The 17,118-nt window shown below is 39.4% G+C and overlaps 1 protein-coding gene across 1 annotated transcript in view; it reads right to left on the bottom strand.

The window, feature by feature from the left end:
• Phex (phosphate regulating endopeptidase X-linked) overlaps window positions 1–17,118 on the bottom strand; it is a 231,668-nt gene that overhangs the window by 179,921 nt on the left and 34,629 nt on the right. Inside the window, exons 4-5 of the mRNA XM_060374873.1 lie at window positions 4,008–4,094; window positions 2,466–2,692 (exon numbers count right to left, since the gene is read on the bottom strand). Coding sequence (XP_060230856.1) covers window positions 2,466–2,692; window positions 4,008–4,094 — 314 coding nt within the window. The remainder of the gene's footprint in view (window positions 1–2,465; window positions 2,693–4,007; window positions 4,095–17,118) is intronic.

Raw genomic sequence — 17,118 nt, 5'->3', positions numbered from 1 at the left:
CGAGGCCAGCCTGGTCTACAAAATGAGTCCAGGACAGCCAAGGCACAAAGAAACCCTGTCTCAAAAAAAAAATTAGATATACTATGAAATGTTCCAGCGTCCAAAAATGAAAAGTTTAGATAAGGCAAAAAGAGCACAAAGCTGAAGGTATTGAAATTGGTTTCATAAATATATAGGAGTTTATTGTTCTATTTTGTTTTAGTTGTTAATTTTCTCTATGTTAAAATATGAAAGAAACGATTCAGCTATTTGGCTAGGTCTAGAAATGGGTGAAAAATAAAATAGTTACCTTTGCAATGATGCATCATTGTGTGAATCAAAATCATCTACCACTCCACAGAGGGTGTAAATTGCATTTGAATGATAGTCTCTTTCTCACTTTAATACACCATCTAAAGTGTTTGGAAGAATACCATAATAGTTCTGCAATTGAGAATAATAGTCTTAAAGTCTGGCTTTAAAAAATTGAGTCCTCCATCCACACAGAACAGAGGCTGATTGGAATTGCAACCATCATTGTGTCTCACATAATAGCATTACAAGACGGCTCAATACCATGTTGCTACTTCATCGACTAACACAGACACACAGCTGTCTTTGAAACTAAAACTTTCCTTCTGAGTAAGAATTCTTCAGCAACCAAACATGTTTCTTGACACCTATCACTGTCTATGCTAGAGGTCAGAAATCTACAGCCTTCGGGCCAGCTTGTCACATAGTTATATCCATTCATCATGTAAAGCTGCCTTCCCAGGTACAATGGCAGTGTTCCATAGCTGAAATAGAGACCAGACTGCCAGCCAAACCTCAAATACGTACCGTCTGTCCCTTTATAGAAAACACATTGCCCACCTGTTACATAACTCACAAGAGAAACTCCGTGGTTTTGATTTTGGAGAGTTGGCTTATGTTGGATGAGGAAGTACACTCTAATGGTTTCATAGTCCTACAGTTTTAATATTGATATATCCTTAGTATGTTCTGCTTTGACAAAGGACAGATTAGGGTAGAAATCAATGTGCAGTAGCATCATTATTCTTCTATGGTAGAAGAAAAACACAGCAGGGTGAATGCATAAAATGACTTGGGAAATGTTATTTGAATTTGTAAAACCCTCTTTCATTGATGAATATTTTGTGGTCTGTAATTTTCTGACAGCCTCTTAATTTCACCAATGCAATCCACCTCAGGGCACATCTAACTGAGCCCTACCTTTATGCTCATTCTCCCAGTAGGAAATGTGCTTAGAATAAATTCCGCTTTACCTTTTGAAAGGAAGGAGGACAGATGCAGATTGAACTTGACAATGGAGATGTAGGCGTGCACTCAAGTTGTTCCTGAAAGGGGAACCTGGAATCTAGCATGTGTTCTCCCTTCTGTCAGAGGAGCAAGGAGGTGATGGAAAGAGCAGAGTTCAGAAAGTCTTCTACCATCACAGAAGACACACAGCCCTCTCCCAGCTGGAATGTACACACTTGGAGAAAGCATCTGAGTGTGAGAGCACGAATCACTTGAAAGCCACTCGCAGCGTCCCTGAGAGGCTGACCGTTTTCTGCTAATAATCTCCATTCTGTAATTCTTGGAGCAGGCCAGCAGGCTAGCTCCTCAAGCTCAGCTGAATTTTTCCCTCACCGCTTCATTAGGTCAGCATGAATCTCTTTCTTTAGGATGCCCTCTTCCCCCCCTGTCAGGGGGAAGTGATCAAAGAGCCAGCCACTGAGTTCATGTCAGAGACAGCTCCTATTCCCCTTACTAAGGAACCCATTTGGATACTGAGCTGTTATGAGCTACGTCTGAGCAAAGGTTCTAGGTTATCTCCATGAATGGTCCTTGGAGTACCAGTCTTAGAAAAGACCCCTGTGCTCAGATGTTTTGGTTCTGTTGTTCTCCTTGTGGAGCTCCTGTCCTCTCTATGTCTTACTATCTTCCCCTTCTTTCTTAAGATTCCCTGCACTCTGCCCAAAAGTTTGTTTATGAGCCTCAGCATCTGCTTTGTTACCCTGCTGGGTAAAGTCTTTCAGAGGCCCTCTGTGGTAGGCTCCTGTCCTGTTTCCTGTTTTCTCCCTCTTCCAATGTCCATCCCATTTGTTTTTCTGAGTGAAGATTGATCGTCATACCCAGGGTCCTCCTTCTTGATCAACTTCTTTAGATGTACAGATTTTAGTGTGATTATCCTATATTATATGTCTAATATCCACTTATAAATGAATATATGTCGTTTGTGTCTTTCTGCTTCTGGGATACCTCACTCAGGATGATCTTTTCTAGTTCCCACCATTTGTCTGAAATTTTCATGATTTCTTTGTTTTTAATTGAAAGAAATAAATCAAATATTTAGTTCATTTCCAAGTGAAAAATAAAACAGTTACCATTTGCAATGATATATCACTGTGTGAATCAAAGTCATCTATATACATGACATCCTAAAGGGCTAACTTAGAATGAATAAACTGCCCTGGCTATACCTTCAAGATATGTTCATTGGATGCCTTGTCGTCAGGAGACACATACAGACGGATGAACACAGAATTGCTGTATTGACCTCGGAACGTTGCAAGTGTTTGCAGTAAACTGAATTTTCTCTCTGACCAAACTCCTTCAGGACCAATATTAGCTCCAAGCACTGGCCAGCGGAAAGGTGAATGCCGCAAGATGTGGAGCAGTGGCTTGGCATCTGCTTTTTCAATTGCTTCTGAAAGAGTAGATACAAAGGGCAAATTAGAATTGTACACTAGAAGCCAGGTGTGATGGTCCAAGCCACTAATCCTTGCACTGGGGAGGTAGAGGCTAGAGGATCATAAATTCTAGGCCATGTTCAACTTCACAGTGATTTCTCAAAGCCAACCAGGCTCCATGAGACCCTGACTCAAAACAATAACCAAAATGAATTGCAAACTGGATCACTAAGCTAGAAGTCATCTTCTCTAGAGAAGATTCCCATAAAGCCCTCCAGTTGAAACTTCAGCTTTTAGGGAGAGGATGAGAGAAGTAGAGTGGATTAGAATAATTACAGGAGCAGAACTACCTATCACACACTTCAGTAAACATGCTGGATGTTCTATAGAATGAAAATGGGCTTAGTGCATAGGTCCCAGACAATGAATGAAATTAAGCTGGCGGTATGTAGTATGGGCACCAAGGAATAACCCTAACTAAACAATATGGTTCAGTGAAGACAAGGATGCCCCAGTAGATAGGTGTTTCTAGAATACCAAACGATATCCCCAAATTCTAAATCAGATAACGCACTTTAGAAGCACTGGCTTCAACTCTGAAATGGCCTTGAGAGAGCACCTTGAGGCTTTTGTCTACCAGTAAGCATGCCAGTTGCATGACAAAACAGCCTGACATGCCTGGAAATCTGAATGTCACTAGATTCCTGGAGTTTCTATAGAACATAATTCTCATAAGCATATGCTGTCTTGGGATTTTGCTTGGGTCAGAACTGGCCTAGATATGGATTCAGACTTCTGTGCCAATACAATGGGGTTTTCCCTGATGCACTATCCGAATTTTTTATATAGTAAGTGATATCAAGTAGTCCAGTTGTGGAAATAAGATTATGTTCTTGAGGCTAGAGAGATGGCTCAGTTGTTAGGATTACAGGGTGTCCTGGCAGAAGACCTAAGTACAATTGTTCACACTCATGTTGGGCACGTAACAGAATGTTACTACAGCTCCAAGAGATCCTACAATCTCATCTGACCTCTATGGCCCACCTGTACTCATTCATATGCACATACCCACACACATGTATACCTAATTATAAACATAAAATAATAAAATCTAAATGTCTTTACAAGATTGTTTTCCTCCCTATAACAACCACAGATTGACTAAGGAAGACTCATCAAAATTTAGTCTTTGAGAATTTTTTATTGCCTTAGTAACACCCTTAAACAGTAATAGAAATTTAGTTCTCTCTTCCTTAACAATACCATTAAACAGTAATAGAATTATAAAGTATAAGGATCGTAAATATCTTATTTATTTTCTTTATTACTCACTTTCATTCATGCAGGATGAATAAAGGATTTTGGCCTTCTGTACAGCTTCAGAGTCCCGCCTTCGGCTGACTGATTTCTCCAGAAGTGCTAGGAAGGTGAAAATAGGATTCATTAGCATCTACCCATATCTGATGTCAAAGTGAAGGTCAGCCTCCAGAAAATTAAATGCAAAGACTTTTGGAAAATACAAGGCATGCAGACAGCAGGAGAGATTTCAAGTTGCTTGAGATCCAAGTAAAGACAGTTAAACATGCTCTTATCCAAGGTTCTCCTAAATCAAAAGAAACCCAAAGTTCAATTTCAATCTGAGAATAGACTTTCTGCAGGGGCTAATTTCTTCCACTACCTATATGAAAGGAAACAGACTTCATTTATTGAAAGACCAAAAATAACTGAATTAAGCCTGTTTTTTTCTGAACCAATTGATATTCTCAATGGAGGTAATTTCATCAGGGTCAAGTTTCATAAGATTTTTTTTCCATAACTCAGCCTCTCAGGGAGGTCACCCAAAAAAAACTGCCATTACAAGTTTTATTCAATGTTACATAAACATGCCATGGACATGAAAAAGAGTTGTTTCAAAAGAAAATAAAGAAGCAAGGCTTACCCAAATTGCCTGAAAATTTACCTATTCATACATGCAAAAAGTCTTGAATATTCAAGTGAGGGCATGTCCAAAAAGTGTTTGCCAGACCTTCTTGGAAACTTATTTTCTGTGTATAAAATCACTAATAAGAATGTTTTAAGGTAAAAAAAACAAACCGTTTTTGTCATTCTTTTTTTCTACTGAGGACTCACTCAGTAGAAACAAACTTCTTCAAAGGAAAAAGTGAAGGGAAGAGGGCAGGAGGAAGGATGCACTTTGAATTGACTTGTGAGTATCAATTTACCAAAATGAAGCCAAGTTGATGGACCCCTATGGTGACTTAGCTCCTTTGGCACTGCCCATTTCTACTATGCAAAAGTGATGCAAGCAGTGAATACAGTTGACAGCCACCAAAATCACAGTGGAATACGTTCCTATAACTCTCTGAAGAGCTTCAAGGCACAATGTTCAATGCTAATCAATTTGGTAAATAATTACATATTCCAAGAACTGACTTCTAAACTAAAGTTCTACATTTTAAAAACTGAAACCCAAAGATCCAGGATTTTAACGATTTATTTTATTTCATCAATGTGTCTGTGTGTGTGTGTGTGTGTGTGTGTGTGTGTGTGTGTATGTGTGTGTGTGTGTGTGTAAGCGCGCGCGTGAGTGTTTGCAAGTACTCACAAAGGCCAGAAGAGGGCAATAGATGCCCTGGTCTTTGTGTGTTTGTGTCTTGCTTGCAATTACCAACAACGGCCAGAAGAGGGCAATAGATCCCTGGTGCCAGAGTTAACAGGCTGTTGTGAGCTGTCCAATGTGAGGGCTGAAAACTGAACTTAGGTCCTTGGATTTTATTTTTATAAGCACCTGCATATAAACCAAACCCATGATACTACAGAAAAGTTGTACAGCTTGATCCAGAAATAAAGGAGGTTTGTTTGTTTGTTTCCACAAACAATGTTCTCAAACCATATCCACACAAATTTCCATTCAAGCCCATCTCAAATTATTCTGCCACATTGTTTATGTAGGTTATAGTCATTAGACTATTGGAAAGATACATTTGTAAGTAAATAATCCACATTTCAATTGGGGTTCTGATGAGAGTCCGATGTTATAAATACTCTATAGACCGCACACAGGAGTACCTGAAGGATCAAGACAAAAGCAAGTCTTTAATACTTCCCTGTGTGTGTGTGTTTCCAGTACGTACTATGGATCACAGAAGGAAGAGGACACACATATGTTGAACGGATCAAGCCTAAAATCCTAGCCATGCACAAATATCAATAATTTACACTGCTCAGACTTCTGGTTTCTGTACCAGAATTTGGCTTTTCAAACAGATTTAACTAATGGCAGTTCTTTGTCACATCTTTTTCCTTCTCCTCTCCCCTTTCTCTCTGTGTCAGAGCAGGCAGGAAAGCATTGCTATGCAGATAGTGATGTGACAATCAGCTTCCAACACAATTTTTCTTTATATCTGCATGTCAATAAGTGAGAAGAGGAATAAAATCATGCCTGGAGAGTCATTAATAAGCAGAAACTAATACCTGCCTATCACAAGCAATTACTCCAGTTATTAAAATGCCTCAAAAATGGGAAGGACTCATGGGTCACCCATTCAGGGCTTTTCCAAGATGGACAGTATTATTTAGTGGAGGATTTTCAATCTTTCCTCCTCTTTCCTATAGATATATAAAACACCAATTCATAAAATCACAAAACAGACTACCTCAAGCTTCAGAATTGGCTGGAGAAATTCTTTTCCTCTAAGTATTTTAAAACCTCATGTAGTAGGGCCAGGCATAGTGGCACATGCCATTAATCCCAGCACCCAAGAGGTAGACAGATCTCTGTTAGTTCAAGAGTCCAGCCTGGTCTACAGAGTGAGTTCCAGGACAGCCAAGTGCTGTTACACTGAGAAACTTTGTCTTTGGAGAAAAACAAAACAGGCCACTGCGTAGAATAAGTAGTTTTTTGTTGCTAAGCTCAAATAAAGCTGGTTATATGTGGTAGCTCATACTTGTCATCGCAGCCCTAGGGAGGCGAAGGCAGGAGGATTGTTGTGAATTTCAAGCCTGTTCGGACTAAAGAGTGAGATGTGTCCCACAAAAGAAAAAAAGAAAGGAAACATGTCAAGAAGATGGGCTTCTAAATCACACAGACATGGACTCCAACTTCAGTTTGCTGATGCCTCCTATATAGAATGAAGTTATTTAACCTCTCAAAGTTTTGGCTTTTCATCTGCACTGAAAATGTGGTGAACTCCAGGATTTGATGACGATTTTGAAACTTTAATGCACTGGGAATTTCTAACCAGGAGCCTAGTCAAATGATAAAATAAGTGGTGGGCGGGCTGTGGATGTGGTTCAGTTGGTAGGACACTTGCCTAACATGGCAGAAGCCCTGGGTTTGATACCATAGTGAATAAATTGGGAATGGTGGCACATGCTTGTTATTCCAGCTCTCAGGAGGTAGGGATAGGAAGATGGAAACTTTAAGGTTATCCACAGCAAACAACCTGAGACGTATCCGAGCCTGTATCGCAAACAAAGAAAAACAAACAACAAAAAGTGGTAGCTGAACTCTCCTGAATGCACACCCAACCCTGTGCTCCATTTGCCACCTTACAACTCTGCCTACATTGCTGAGGACCTGCTAGACCCTGGGATGGCCAGCAAACCCCTCTCCCCTCTAAGCCTCTGCCCTTCAACTCCCAACAGCACACCTCCTGCCCCATTTTCTGCCCCAAAATGCTGCCTGCATTTCCAGAGGCCTGCTGGCACCAGGGACACCAGGTAAGCTCTTTCCCTGCTCAAGCCCCTACCGTCTGACTCATCTGAAAGCACACTAAAAAGCTGTAAACTGTACCCCATACCTTGTGCTCCATTTCCCACCCCACTATGATGCCTGCTTTCCTGCAGGCCCACCAGCAACAGGAAAATTCGGTAAGCTCCCCTCAAAGCTCCTACCTACCAAAACCTGAAAGCACCCACAACAGCGAAAAATAGCACCCATACCCTGTGCACCATTTCCTGCCTCACAACTCAGCCAGCACTCCTGAAGGCCTGCAGTCACCAGAAACAAATAAGTAAGGCCCTGAGCCAAGCCCTTGTCCACAATATTCCCCATAAACACATCCATCAACCTTAAAGTGAACCATACTCACTGGACTTCCTTTTTCAGTCCAAAACCTGAGCTGAGCTTTTCTGAAGGCTCACCAGCACCAGGGACCCCAGGCTTCATTGGTACTAGGGACTCAAGAGGCAAGAGTAATACCCAAAAACCCAGAGACCACGCGGGCCACAAAAATGTCAGGGGAGACATCCTACTGGACTTCAAACCAGAAATACAAGCCATTAAGGCCTGTAAACAGTGAGGAAACAGAAAGCAAAAGGAAAACATTTTAAAAAAAACCCACCCATCCAACAATGATGAGTACAGAAATCAAAATCAGCATCTAAACCTATAATAACCGAAAAACCCAGGTGGCAAAAGGCCAGCATAAGAACAAAATCAACAAGAGTCAAAGTAATATGGCACCATCAGAGCCCAGCTATTCTACTACAGCAAGCCCTGAATGTCCTAATACAGGTAAAGCACAAGATGATGACGTTAAATCCAATCTTATGAAGATGACAGAGGCCAATAAAGAGAAAATTAATAAATCCCTTAAAGAAATACAGGAAAATACAATCAAACAAGGGAAGGAAATAAATAAAACATTTCAAGACCTGAAAATGGAAATAAAAACAATAAATAAAACACAAATGAGTGTATCCAGGATATGGACAATCTAAAGAAGAGAAGAAGAACTACAGACACAAGCATCACTAACAAAATACAAGAGATAGAAGAAAGATTCTCAGAAGTAGAAGATATGAATGAAGAAATCGATACATCAGTCAAAGAAAACATTCAATCTAAAAAGTTCCTGACACAAAACATCCAAGAAATCTGAGAAAATATGAAAAACCCAAATCTAAGACTAATAGGAATAGAAAAAGGAGAAGAAACCCAGCTCCAAGGCCCAGAAAATATTTTCAACAAAATCATAGAAGGAAATTTCCCCAACATAAAGAATGATACCTATAAACATACAAGAAGCTTACAGAACACCAAATTGATTGAGCCAAAAAAATCCTCCCACTACATAATAATCAAAACACTAAATGTACAGAACAAAGAGACAATATTAAAAAGCAGTGTTGGTATGTTTTGTGGAATGTATACAATGTACATTTGTTCATTCACATGCTGATTTCTCTACCCCACTATCTGAACATTGCAGTGTAAAGTTTGTTCTAAGCATCACCTGTCTCAAGTTTGTGTAAACACATTACCATTTGTTCTCTGTATTGCCAATAAAACAACCAGGCAGTGCTGAGCAAAGGAGAGAATAGGGTTCCAAGGGGAGAAGAAAGAAGCAAGTGGGCCAGAGGGATCTGAGGGAAGAGATCTGAGAGGAGAGGACCTGAAAACACCAGGAGAGATGAACCAACAGGACCTAAGATATGACTAAAAAGCAAGCATAATATGGGAACTCTGAATGGGAGGAAGCTGTTCAAGATTTGAGGTTTAGGATGGAGTAATTACTGCCCAGCATTGTGCTCTAGGTAAATTAAATAAATCCTAGTCTCTGTGTGGTGATTTGGATATAGAGCTGGTTTAGGAATAACCACTATTTAGCTAAAAGATAAATCAATAATAAATATTAATAATCAACATCAAAGAAGCAAGGGGAAAAGGCCACATAATATATAATGGCAGCCCTATCAGAATTATACCCAACTTCTCCACAAAGACCTTAAAAGCTAGAAAGGCCTAGGCAGATATATTATAGACTGTAAGAGACCACAGAAGTGAGCCCAGACTACTATACCCATTATAACTTTCAATCATCATACATGGAGAAAAGACATTACATGACAAAACCAAATCTAAATAATATCTATCCACAAATTGAGCCTTAGAGAAGATATGAGAAAAAAAATTCCAACCCACATAGGTTAACTACATCCAAGAAGACGTGGGAAATAAATAAATCCACAGCAGCAAAACCAAAATAAAAGAATATCTCTCTCTCTCTCTCTCTCTCTCTCTCTCTCTCACCTACCAACAATATCGAAATAACTGTAATTAACGATCATTGGTCATTAATATCTCTCAGCATCAATGAACTGAATTCCCCAATAAAGAGACACAGGCTAACAGAATGAATGTATAACGAGGATCTATCATTCTACTGCATACAAGAAACACACCTCAACAACAAAGCTAGACATCACCTCAGAGTACAGCATAGGAAAAATGTTTTCCAAGAAAATGTACCCAAGAAGCAAGATGAAGTAGCCATTCTAATATTTAATAAAATAGATTTTCAACCAAAATAAATCAAAAGAGATGGAGAAAGACACTTGATATTCATCAAAGGAAAAATCTGCCAAGATGATGTCTCAATTCTGAACACCTATGCCATAAATGTAACGGCACCCACATTCCTAAAGAAATGGTACTGGAGTTTATATCACAATAGAACCACACACAGTAATATTGGGAGACTTCAGCAACTCACTGTCACCAATGCACAGGTCATGCAGAGAAAATGTAAACAGTGAAATAATGAAACTAACAGATACTATGAATCAAAAGGACTTACAGATATCTACAGAACATTTCACCAAAATACAAAAGAATATACCTTCTTCTCAGTACCATGTGGAACCTTCTCCAAAACTGACAATGTACTTGGACACAAAGCAAGTCTCAACAGATACAAGAAAAATGAAACAGACATCATTTTTTCTTGTCAGACCATCATGAATTAAAGCTGGACTTCAACAACAGAAACAAAAGAAAGACTATAAAACCCATGGAAACTGAACAACTCACTACTCAATGATCACCAGTGAAGAAAGAAATAAAAAATATTAAAGAACTTTTTATAATTGAATGAAAATTAATGCACAACATAGCCAGACTTATAGGACACGATGAAAGCAGAGCTAAGGGAAAACTTCACAGCACTACGAGTGTCATAAAGATATTAGTAATATATCATCCTAGCAACCTAGTAGCACACATGAAAGCTCTAAAACAAAAAGAAACAAACATACCTAAGAGGAGTAGATGGCAGGAGATAATTAAACTGAGGGCCAAAATTTATGAATTATTAATAGAACAATACAAATAATCACTGAAACCAAGAGTTCATTCTTTGAAAAAAATCAACAAGATAGACAAACCATTAGCCAAACTAATCAAAAGCCAGAGACACTATATAACTTAATAAAATCAGAAATGAGAAGGAGGACATAAAGACAGGCACTGGGGGAATCTGAAAAATCATTATGTTGTATTTCAAAAGCCTGTACTCCACAAAAATTTAAGAATCTAAATGAAATGGACAATTCTTTTAATAGATTCCACTTACATAAGTTGAATCAAGAACAGAAAAATAAATGAAATTGTCCTATGTCCCCAAAGAAAATGGAGTCATCAAAAGGCTCCCATCCAAAAAAAAAGGAAAACAAAACAACAACAACAACAAAAAACAATAGTTTCAGTACAGAATTTTATCAGACCTTCAAAGAAGAGCTAATACCAATACTCTTCAAAGTATGCCACAAAATATAAACAGAAGAAAGATTATCAAACTCATTCTATAAGGCCATAATCACTTGATACCTAAACTGCACAAAGACCCAGCAAAGAAAGAGAACATCAGACCAATCTTGCTTATGAACATTGATGCAAAAAATGCTCAATAAAATACTCCCAAACCAAATCCAAGAACACATATATGATATCATCCACCGCAACCAAGTAGGCTTCATCTCAGGCATGCAAGGGTGGTTCAATATATGAAAATCCATCAAAATAGTCCACTATATAAACAAACTGAAAGAAAAAAAAAACACCTGATCATCTCCTTAGATGCTGAAAAAGATTTGACAAAACTCAACACCCAGTCATGTTTAAAGTCTTGGAGAAATCAGGGATACAAGGCACATACCTAAACATAATAAAGGCAATATACAGCAAGCCTATAGCCAACATCAAACTAAACAGAGAGAAACTTAAAGCAATCCCACTGAAATCAGGGACAAGGAAAGGCTGCCCACTCTCTCTGTATTACTTCAACATAGGACTTGAAGTCCGAGCTAGACCAATAAGACAACTAAATAGAACAATGGGATACAAATCAGGAACAAAGAAGTCAAATTATCACTATTTGCAGATGATATGATCATATACATAAGTGACCCCCAAAATTCTAGCAGGGAACTCCTACAGCTGATAAACACCTTCAGCAAAGTGGCTGAATACAAAATTTACTTAAAAAACTCAATAGCCCTCCTATATACACAAAACAGATGATCTGAGAAAGAAATTAGGGATACAACACCCTTCACAATAGCTACAAACAATATAAATTTTCTCGGTATAACTCCAACGAAGGAAGTGAAAGACCTGTATGAAAAAATTTCATGTCTCTGAAGAAAGAAATTGAAGATATCAGAAGATGGAAAGATCTCCCATCCTCAAGGATCAGTAGGATTAACATAGTAAAAATGGCCACCTTACCAAAAGCAATCTACAGATTCAATGCAATTCCCAACAAAATTCAACACAATACTTTTTCTTGTTTGATTATTATTATTATATATTCAAATTAAAGACCCCTCCCTCAACTCCTCTTATTTCCACCCTCCCTCCGTCTTCCACTAGTCCACTGAAAGAGGGAGTTCTCCTCCTCTGCCATCTGCCCATAGCTTATCAAGTCTCATCAGGACTGCCTGGCTCTTCTTCTTCTGTGGCCTGGTAAGGCTGCATCACCAGGGGCAAGTGATCAAAGAGCAGGCAACCAAGTTCATGACAGAGACAGCCCCTGCTCCCCTTACTCAAGGAACCCATATGGAGACTGAGCTGCCAATCTTCTACATATAAGCAGGGGGTCTAGGTCCTCTCCATGCATAGTCTTTGGTTGGTGCATCAGTCTTTGCAGGCCCCCTGGGCTCAGGGTTCTTTTGAACTTTGTCAGTCTCCTTGTGGGATTCGTGTCCCCTCTATGTCCTTCTATCTCCCTCTACCCCCATTCTTATTCCATAAGACTCCCTGCACTCTACCCAAAGTTTGGCTGTGAGTCTCAGTATCTGTTTCCCTCAGCTGTTGGGTGGAGCCTTTCAGAGGACCCTCTACAGTAGGCTCCCATTCTGTTCTCTCTCTTCTACCTCTTGTGGTGTCTATCCTGTTTGCCATTCTGAATGAGATTTAAGCATCCTCCAACACATTTCTTTAAAGACCTTGAAAGAACAATACTAAACTTCATATGGATAAACAAGAAACCTAGGACAGCTAAATCATTCCCGTACTCTTAAAAAAAAAAAAAAAACCTTCTGGAAGTATCACCATCCCTAATTTCAAACTGTACTACAGAGCAAAGCAATAGTAACAAAACCTGCATGGTATTGGCATAAAAACAGACAGGTTGATCAATGGAATCAAACTGAATACCCAGAAGTCAATCCACACACATATGGACGCTTGATTTTTGACATAGAAGCCAAAATTATGCAATGGAATAAAGAAAGCATCTTCAACAAATGGTGCTGGTCTAACTGGATATCTACATGTAGACAAATAAAAATATGTCTATATTTATCGCCCTGCACAAAATTAAAGTCCAAGTGGATCAAAGACCTTAACATAAAACCAGACACACTAAATCTGTGAGAAGAAAAAGTATGAAAGAACCTTCAACTCATGGGCACAGGAGACAACTTCCTGAACAGAACATCAACAGCACAGGCTCTAAGATTAACAATCAATAAATGGGGCCTCATGAAACTGAGAAGCTTCTGTAAAGCAAAAGACACTGTCTTCAGAACAAAATGACACCCTACAGACTGGGAAAGAATCTTCACCCACCATATATCTAACAAAGGGCTAATATCCAGAATATATAAAGAACTCAAGAAATTAGACAGCAACAAACCAAATAACCCAATTAAAATATGAGGTACAGAGCTAAACAGAATTCTCAACAGAGGAATATTTAATAGCTGAGAAGCACTTAAAAATATTCAACATTCTTAGTCATCAGGGAAATGAAGATCAAAATGACTCTGAGATTCCATCTTACACCTATCAGAATGGCCAAGATCAAAACTCAAGCAACAGCACATGCTGGTGAGGATGTGGAACAAGGGAAACCTCCTCCATTGCTTGTAGGAGTTCAAACTTGTACAACCACTTCGGAAATCAATTTGAGGTTTTCTCATAAAATTGGAAATAGTTCTAACTCAAGACCCTGCTCTACCTCTTCTCGGCATATACCCAAAAGATACTCTACAATACCACTAAGACACTTGCTCAACTAGTTCATAGCAGCTCTATTAATAATAGCCAGAAACTAAAAAAAAAAAAAAAAATAGATGTCCCTCAACCAAAGAACTGATAAATAAATTTTATAGAATTTGTAGAATTTCTCAATTTCTCAGCTATTTAAAACAATTACATCATGAAATTTGCAGGCAAATGGATAGAACTAGAAAAGATCATCCTGAATGAAGTAATCCAAAACCCAGAAAGACCCACATGGTATGTACTCATAAGTGGATAGAAGTCATAAGATACAGAATAACCATGATACTTGGGGAATCCTGTGGAAGAGGGTGAGGAAGGACTGCAGGAGCCAGTGATATCACAGACCCAAAGAAATTAAATAACAACAATGACCCAATGGGCAATGCTTGAATCACTGAGAAGGGAAAACAGAATAGACATCAGGGGTGGCTGGAGAGAGGAAAGTGAGTGGGGATGCAGTGGAGAGTGGAGCAGGAAGGATCAAGTGGGGAGAAGACAGAGGGAGAGAATAAAGGGAGAGAGAAGTGGAAATGAAGGGGTGATATCTCTGGCACAAGCTAGAAACCTAGGAAAACGGAAACTAGCAGGAATCTATGAAGGTGACCCTAGCTAAAACTCCTAGCATTAAGTTATGGAGCCTGAAATGGCCATCTCCTGCAACCAGAAAAGACTTCTAGTGGAGGGACTAGGACATCAACCCAGCCATAAAACCCTAGACCCATAATATTTCTCCTGCCAATGAGGCATACGTAGGTAAAGATGGAGCAGAAATTGAAGGAAAGCCCAACCAATACCTGGCCTAAATTAAGAACTATGCCATGAGAGCGAACCTACCCCTGATACTGTTAATGATATTCTGCTATACTCTAGACAGTTGCCTAGCATAACTGTCATCTGAGAGGCTTCATCCAGCAACTGCAATGGAAACAGATGCAAAGACTCACAGCCAAACGTTAAGTGGAACTTGGGGAATCCTGTGGAAGAGGGTGAGGAAGGACTGCAGGAGCCAGTGATATCAAAGACCTGGGCCTCTAGGAGCCCACAGAGACTGAACCGCCAAGCAGAGTATACATGGGATGGACATAGGTCCTCTGCAAAATACCTAACAGTGGAGCAGCTTGGTCTTCAAGTAGGACTGCTAACAGCAGGAGCACAGGCTGTTGATGACTCTGTTGCTTGCCCTTGGTTCCCTCTCCCCTAACTGGGCTGCCTGTCTAGCCACAATAGAAGAAGACAGTCCTGTTGCAACTTGATATGCCAAGAGGCGTTGATATCAATGGGAGGTCTCCCTCTTTCTGAGTGTTTTCTGGGTAGAAAGGGAGGAGAGAAGAATGGCAGAGAGGGAAAGTGAGAGGGAGGGAGGAACTGGGAGGAAATGAGGAAGGGGAAACTGCAATCATGATGTAAAAACGATTGATTGATTGATTGATTGATTGATTGACTGATTAAGTGGTAGCTTATTCTGGACGACAGACCAAGTCAACCATATACAAAATTTGATGATCATTATCAGTCTTTCTAGTGTTTCCTCAATAATTGCCTCTACTCTCTTCCTCCTGTTTCAGGTGTAGGTGGCTATCAAGATACTCCCTCTTTTATGCATTGGACTCTTACCCAAAGGACCCTGCTCTAACCACTTTGCAGAGCTCTGCAGTTCTCTATGCTTCTTCTGCTTCCATAGCACAGGAAATGCCAGGTGACCAGACCTATCCTGTAGTTGGCAGGAATCTTGAGCCTGCTTTGCTTATGTTCTTCATCCTGAATAACAAGGCATTTTTTCCCCAGAATATAAACTTCACCAACTAGAGTATAATATGCATTCCACAGCAAACGTTCCTAAATCATACTCTGAAAGAATTCCACAAAGTGAACATACAGAGGTCAGCAAGATCATTACCAAAATACAGACGTCCCTCCCTTCTTGTCACTTCCTTCAATTAGGGTTATCATTTTTGGTTTGATATTTTTGTTTGGTTTTGTGGACTTTCACTGAAACTTGCGTGCGTATGCTGAGCAAACACTCTACTAGTGAGCCTTACCTCCAAGTCCAGTGTTTATTCAAGTCTGTTTCACATACTTGCATACTTTAACTTTTTCTTTTCATTTCCAAAAGATCCTCATATAGTCTCCACATCTCCTTTTTGAAGATTTGCATTACAAAATCTTCTCCCATTCCATAGTTCTCATTTCATTACTGGTACCTTGTGATAAACTGAAGTTCTGTTTTAATGTAGTTCAGTTTGTCCATTTCTCCTTCTATGATAAATATTTTTTTGTTATTCTCTAAATGTACCCCCAAAAGATTCATCTAGAATCTTCATTGCTTCACATTTATATCTACAGTCCATTTTGAATTTCTTTTTGTTCATGGTATGGACCACCAAGATGAGCTTTACCAGGGATGAATCATGAGAAGAGATTAATAAGATATATTGGTCATTTCATTTCAAATGATATCACCAAATAAGTTTTAGAATGAACATGACATTAACAGTCTTAGGATGGATGCAGCAGAGCTCTTTTAGCCTTTCCTCCTAGCCCATCTCCATTCTTTTGTATTAGCTGCCTATCCCCAGAAACACTTTTTTACAGGAGACCTCCAATGTGGACACCGGGCCGTAACTCAAGTAGGCTATTCTCACCATCTTTCCTATCATCTCTTATACTTTTATCTACAGAGTTACTGATAGTCTTATAGCAGTCTACTTGCAGAAGACTCACCTCCCACCACAGCTTTATTCCCTGAGGACTCTACCTCTTGGTTCTGAATAATTCCCCTAGCGATTTCCAACATACCCTCTCAGTCTTTCCTCCTGGACTATATTCATCTCTTTCTGCCACCCACTTAGGATTAGGATTAGGGTTAGGGTTAGGGACTCTACAGCCACCACACTTGCCTAGGATCCCAAGAAAGTACTGCAACCAAAGAACAAATCGCCCACACTACAAAGTCAAGACCATACACCAAAACCAAGAAACACCTCAAATATCATAATTCCAGATGTATCTAAACACACACACATGAACAGCCAAGACAATATTCATTCACCAAAAATCAGTAACCCTATTTCAGTAATCCATGAGAAGTTCAATATAGCTGAAGTACAGGACTGAATTTTTTTTTTAAGACTGGGATTTTAAAATAACAGT

This window comes from Meriones unguiculatus, chromosome X (assembly GCF_030254825.1).
Source record: "Meriones unguiculatus strain TT.TT164.6M chromosome X, Bangor_MerUng_6.1, whole genome shotgun sequence".
Classification (NCBI taxonomy): domain Eukaryota; kingdom Metazoa; phylum Chordata; class Mammalia; order Rodentia; family Muridae; genus Meriones; species Meriones unguiculatus.
Note: the sequence above shows the minus strand (reverse complement) of the source record. Positions and strands in the feature narration are given on the sequence as shown.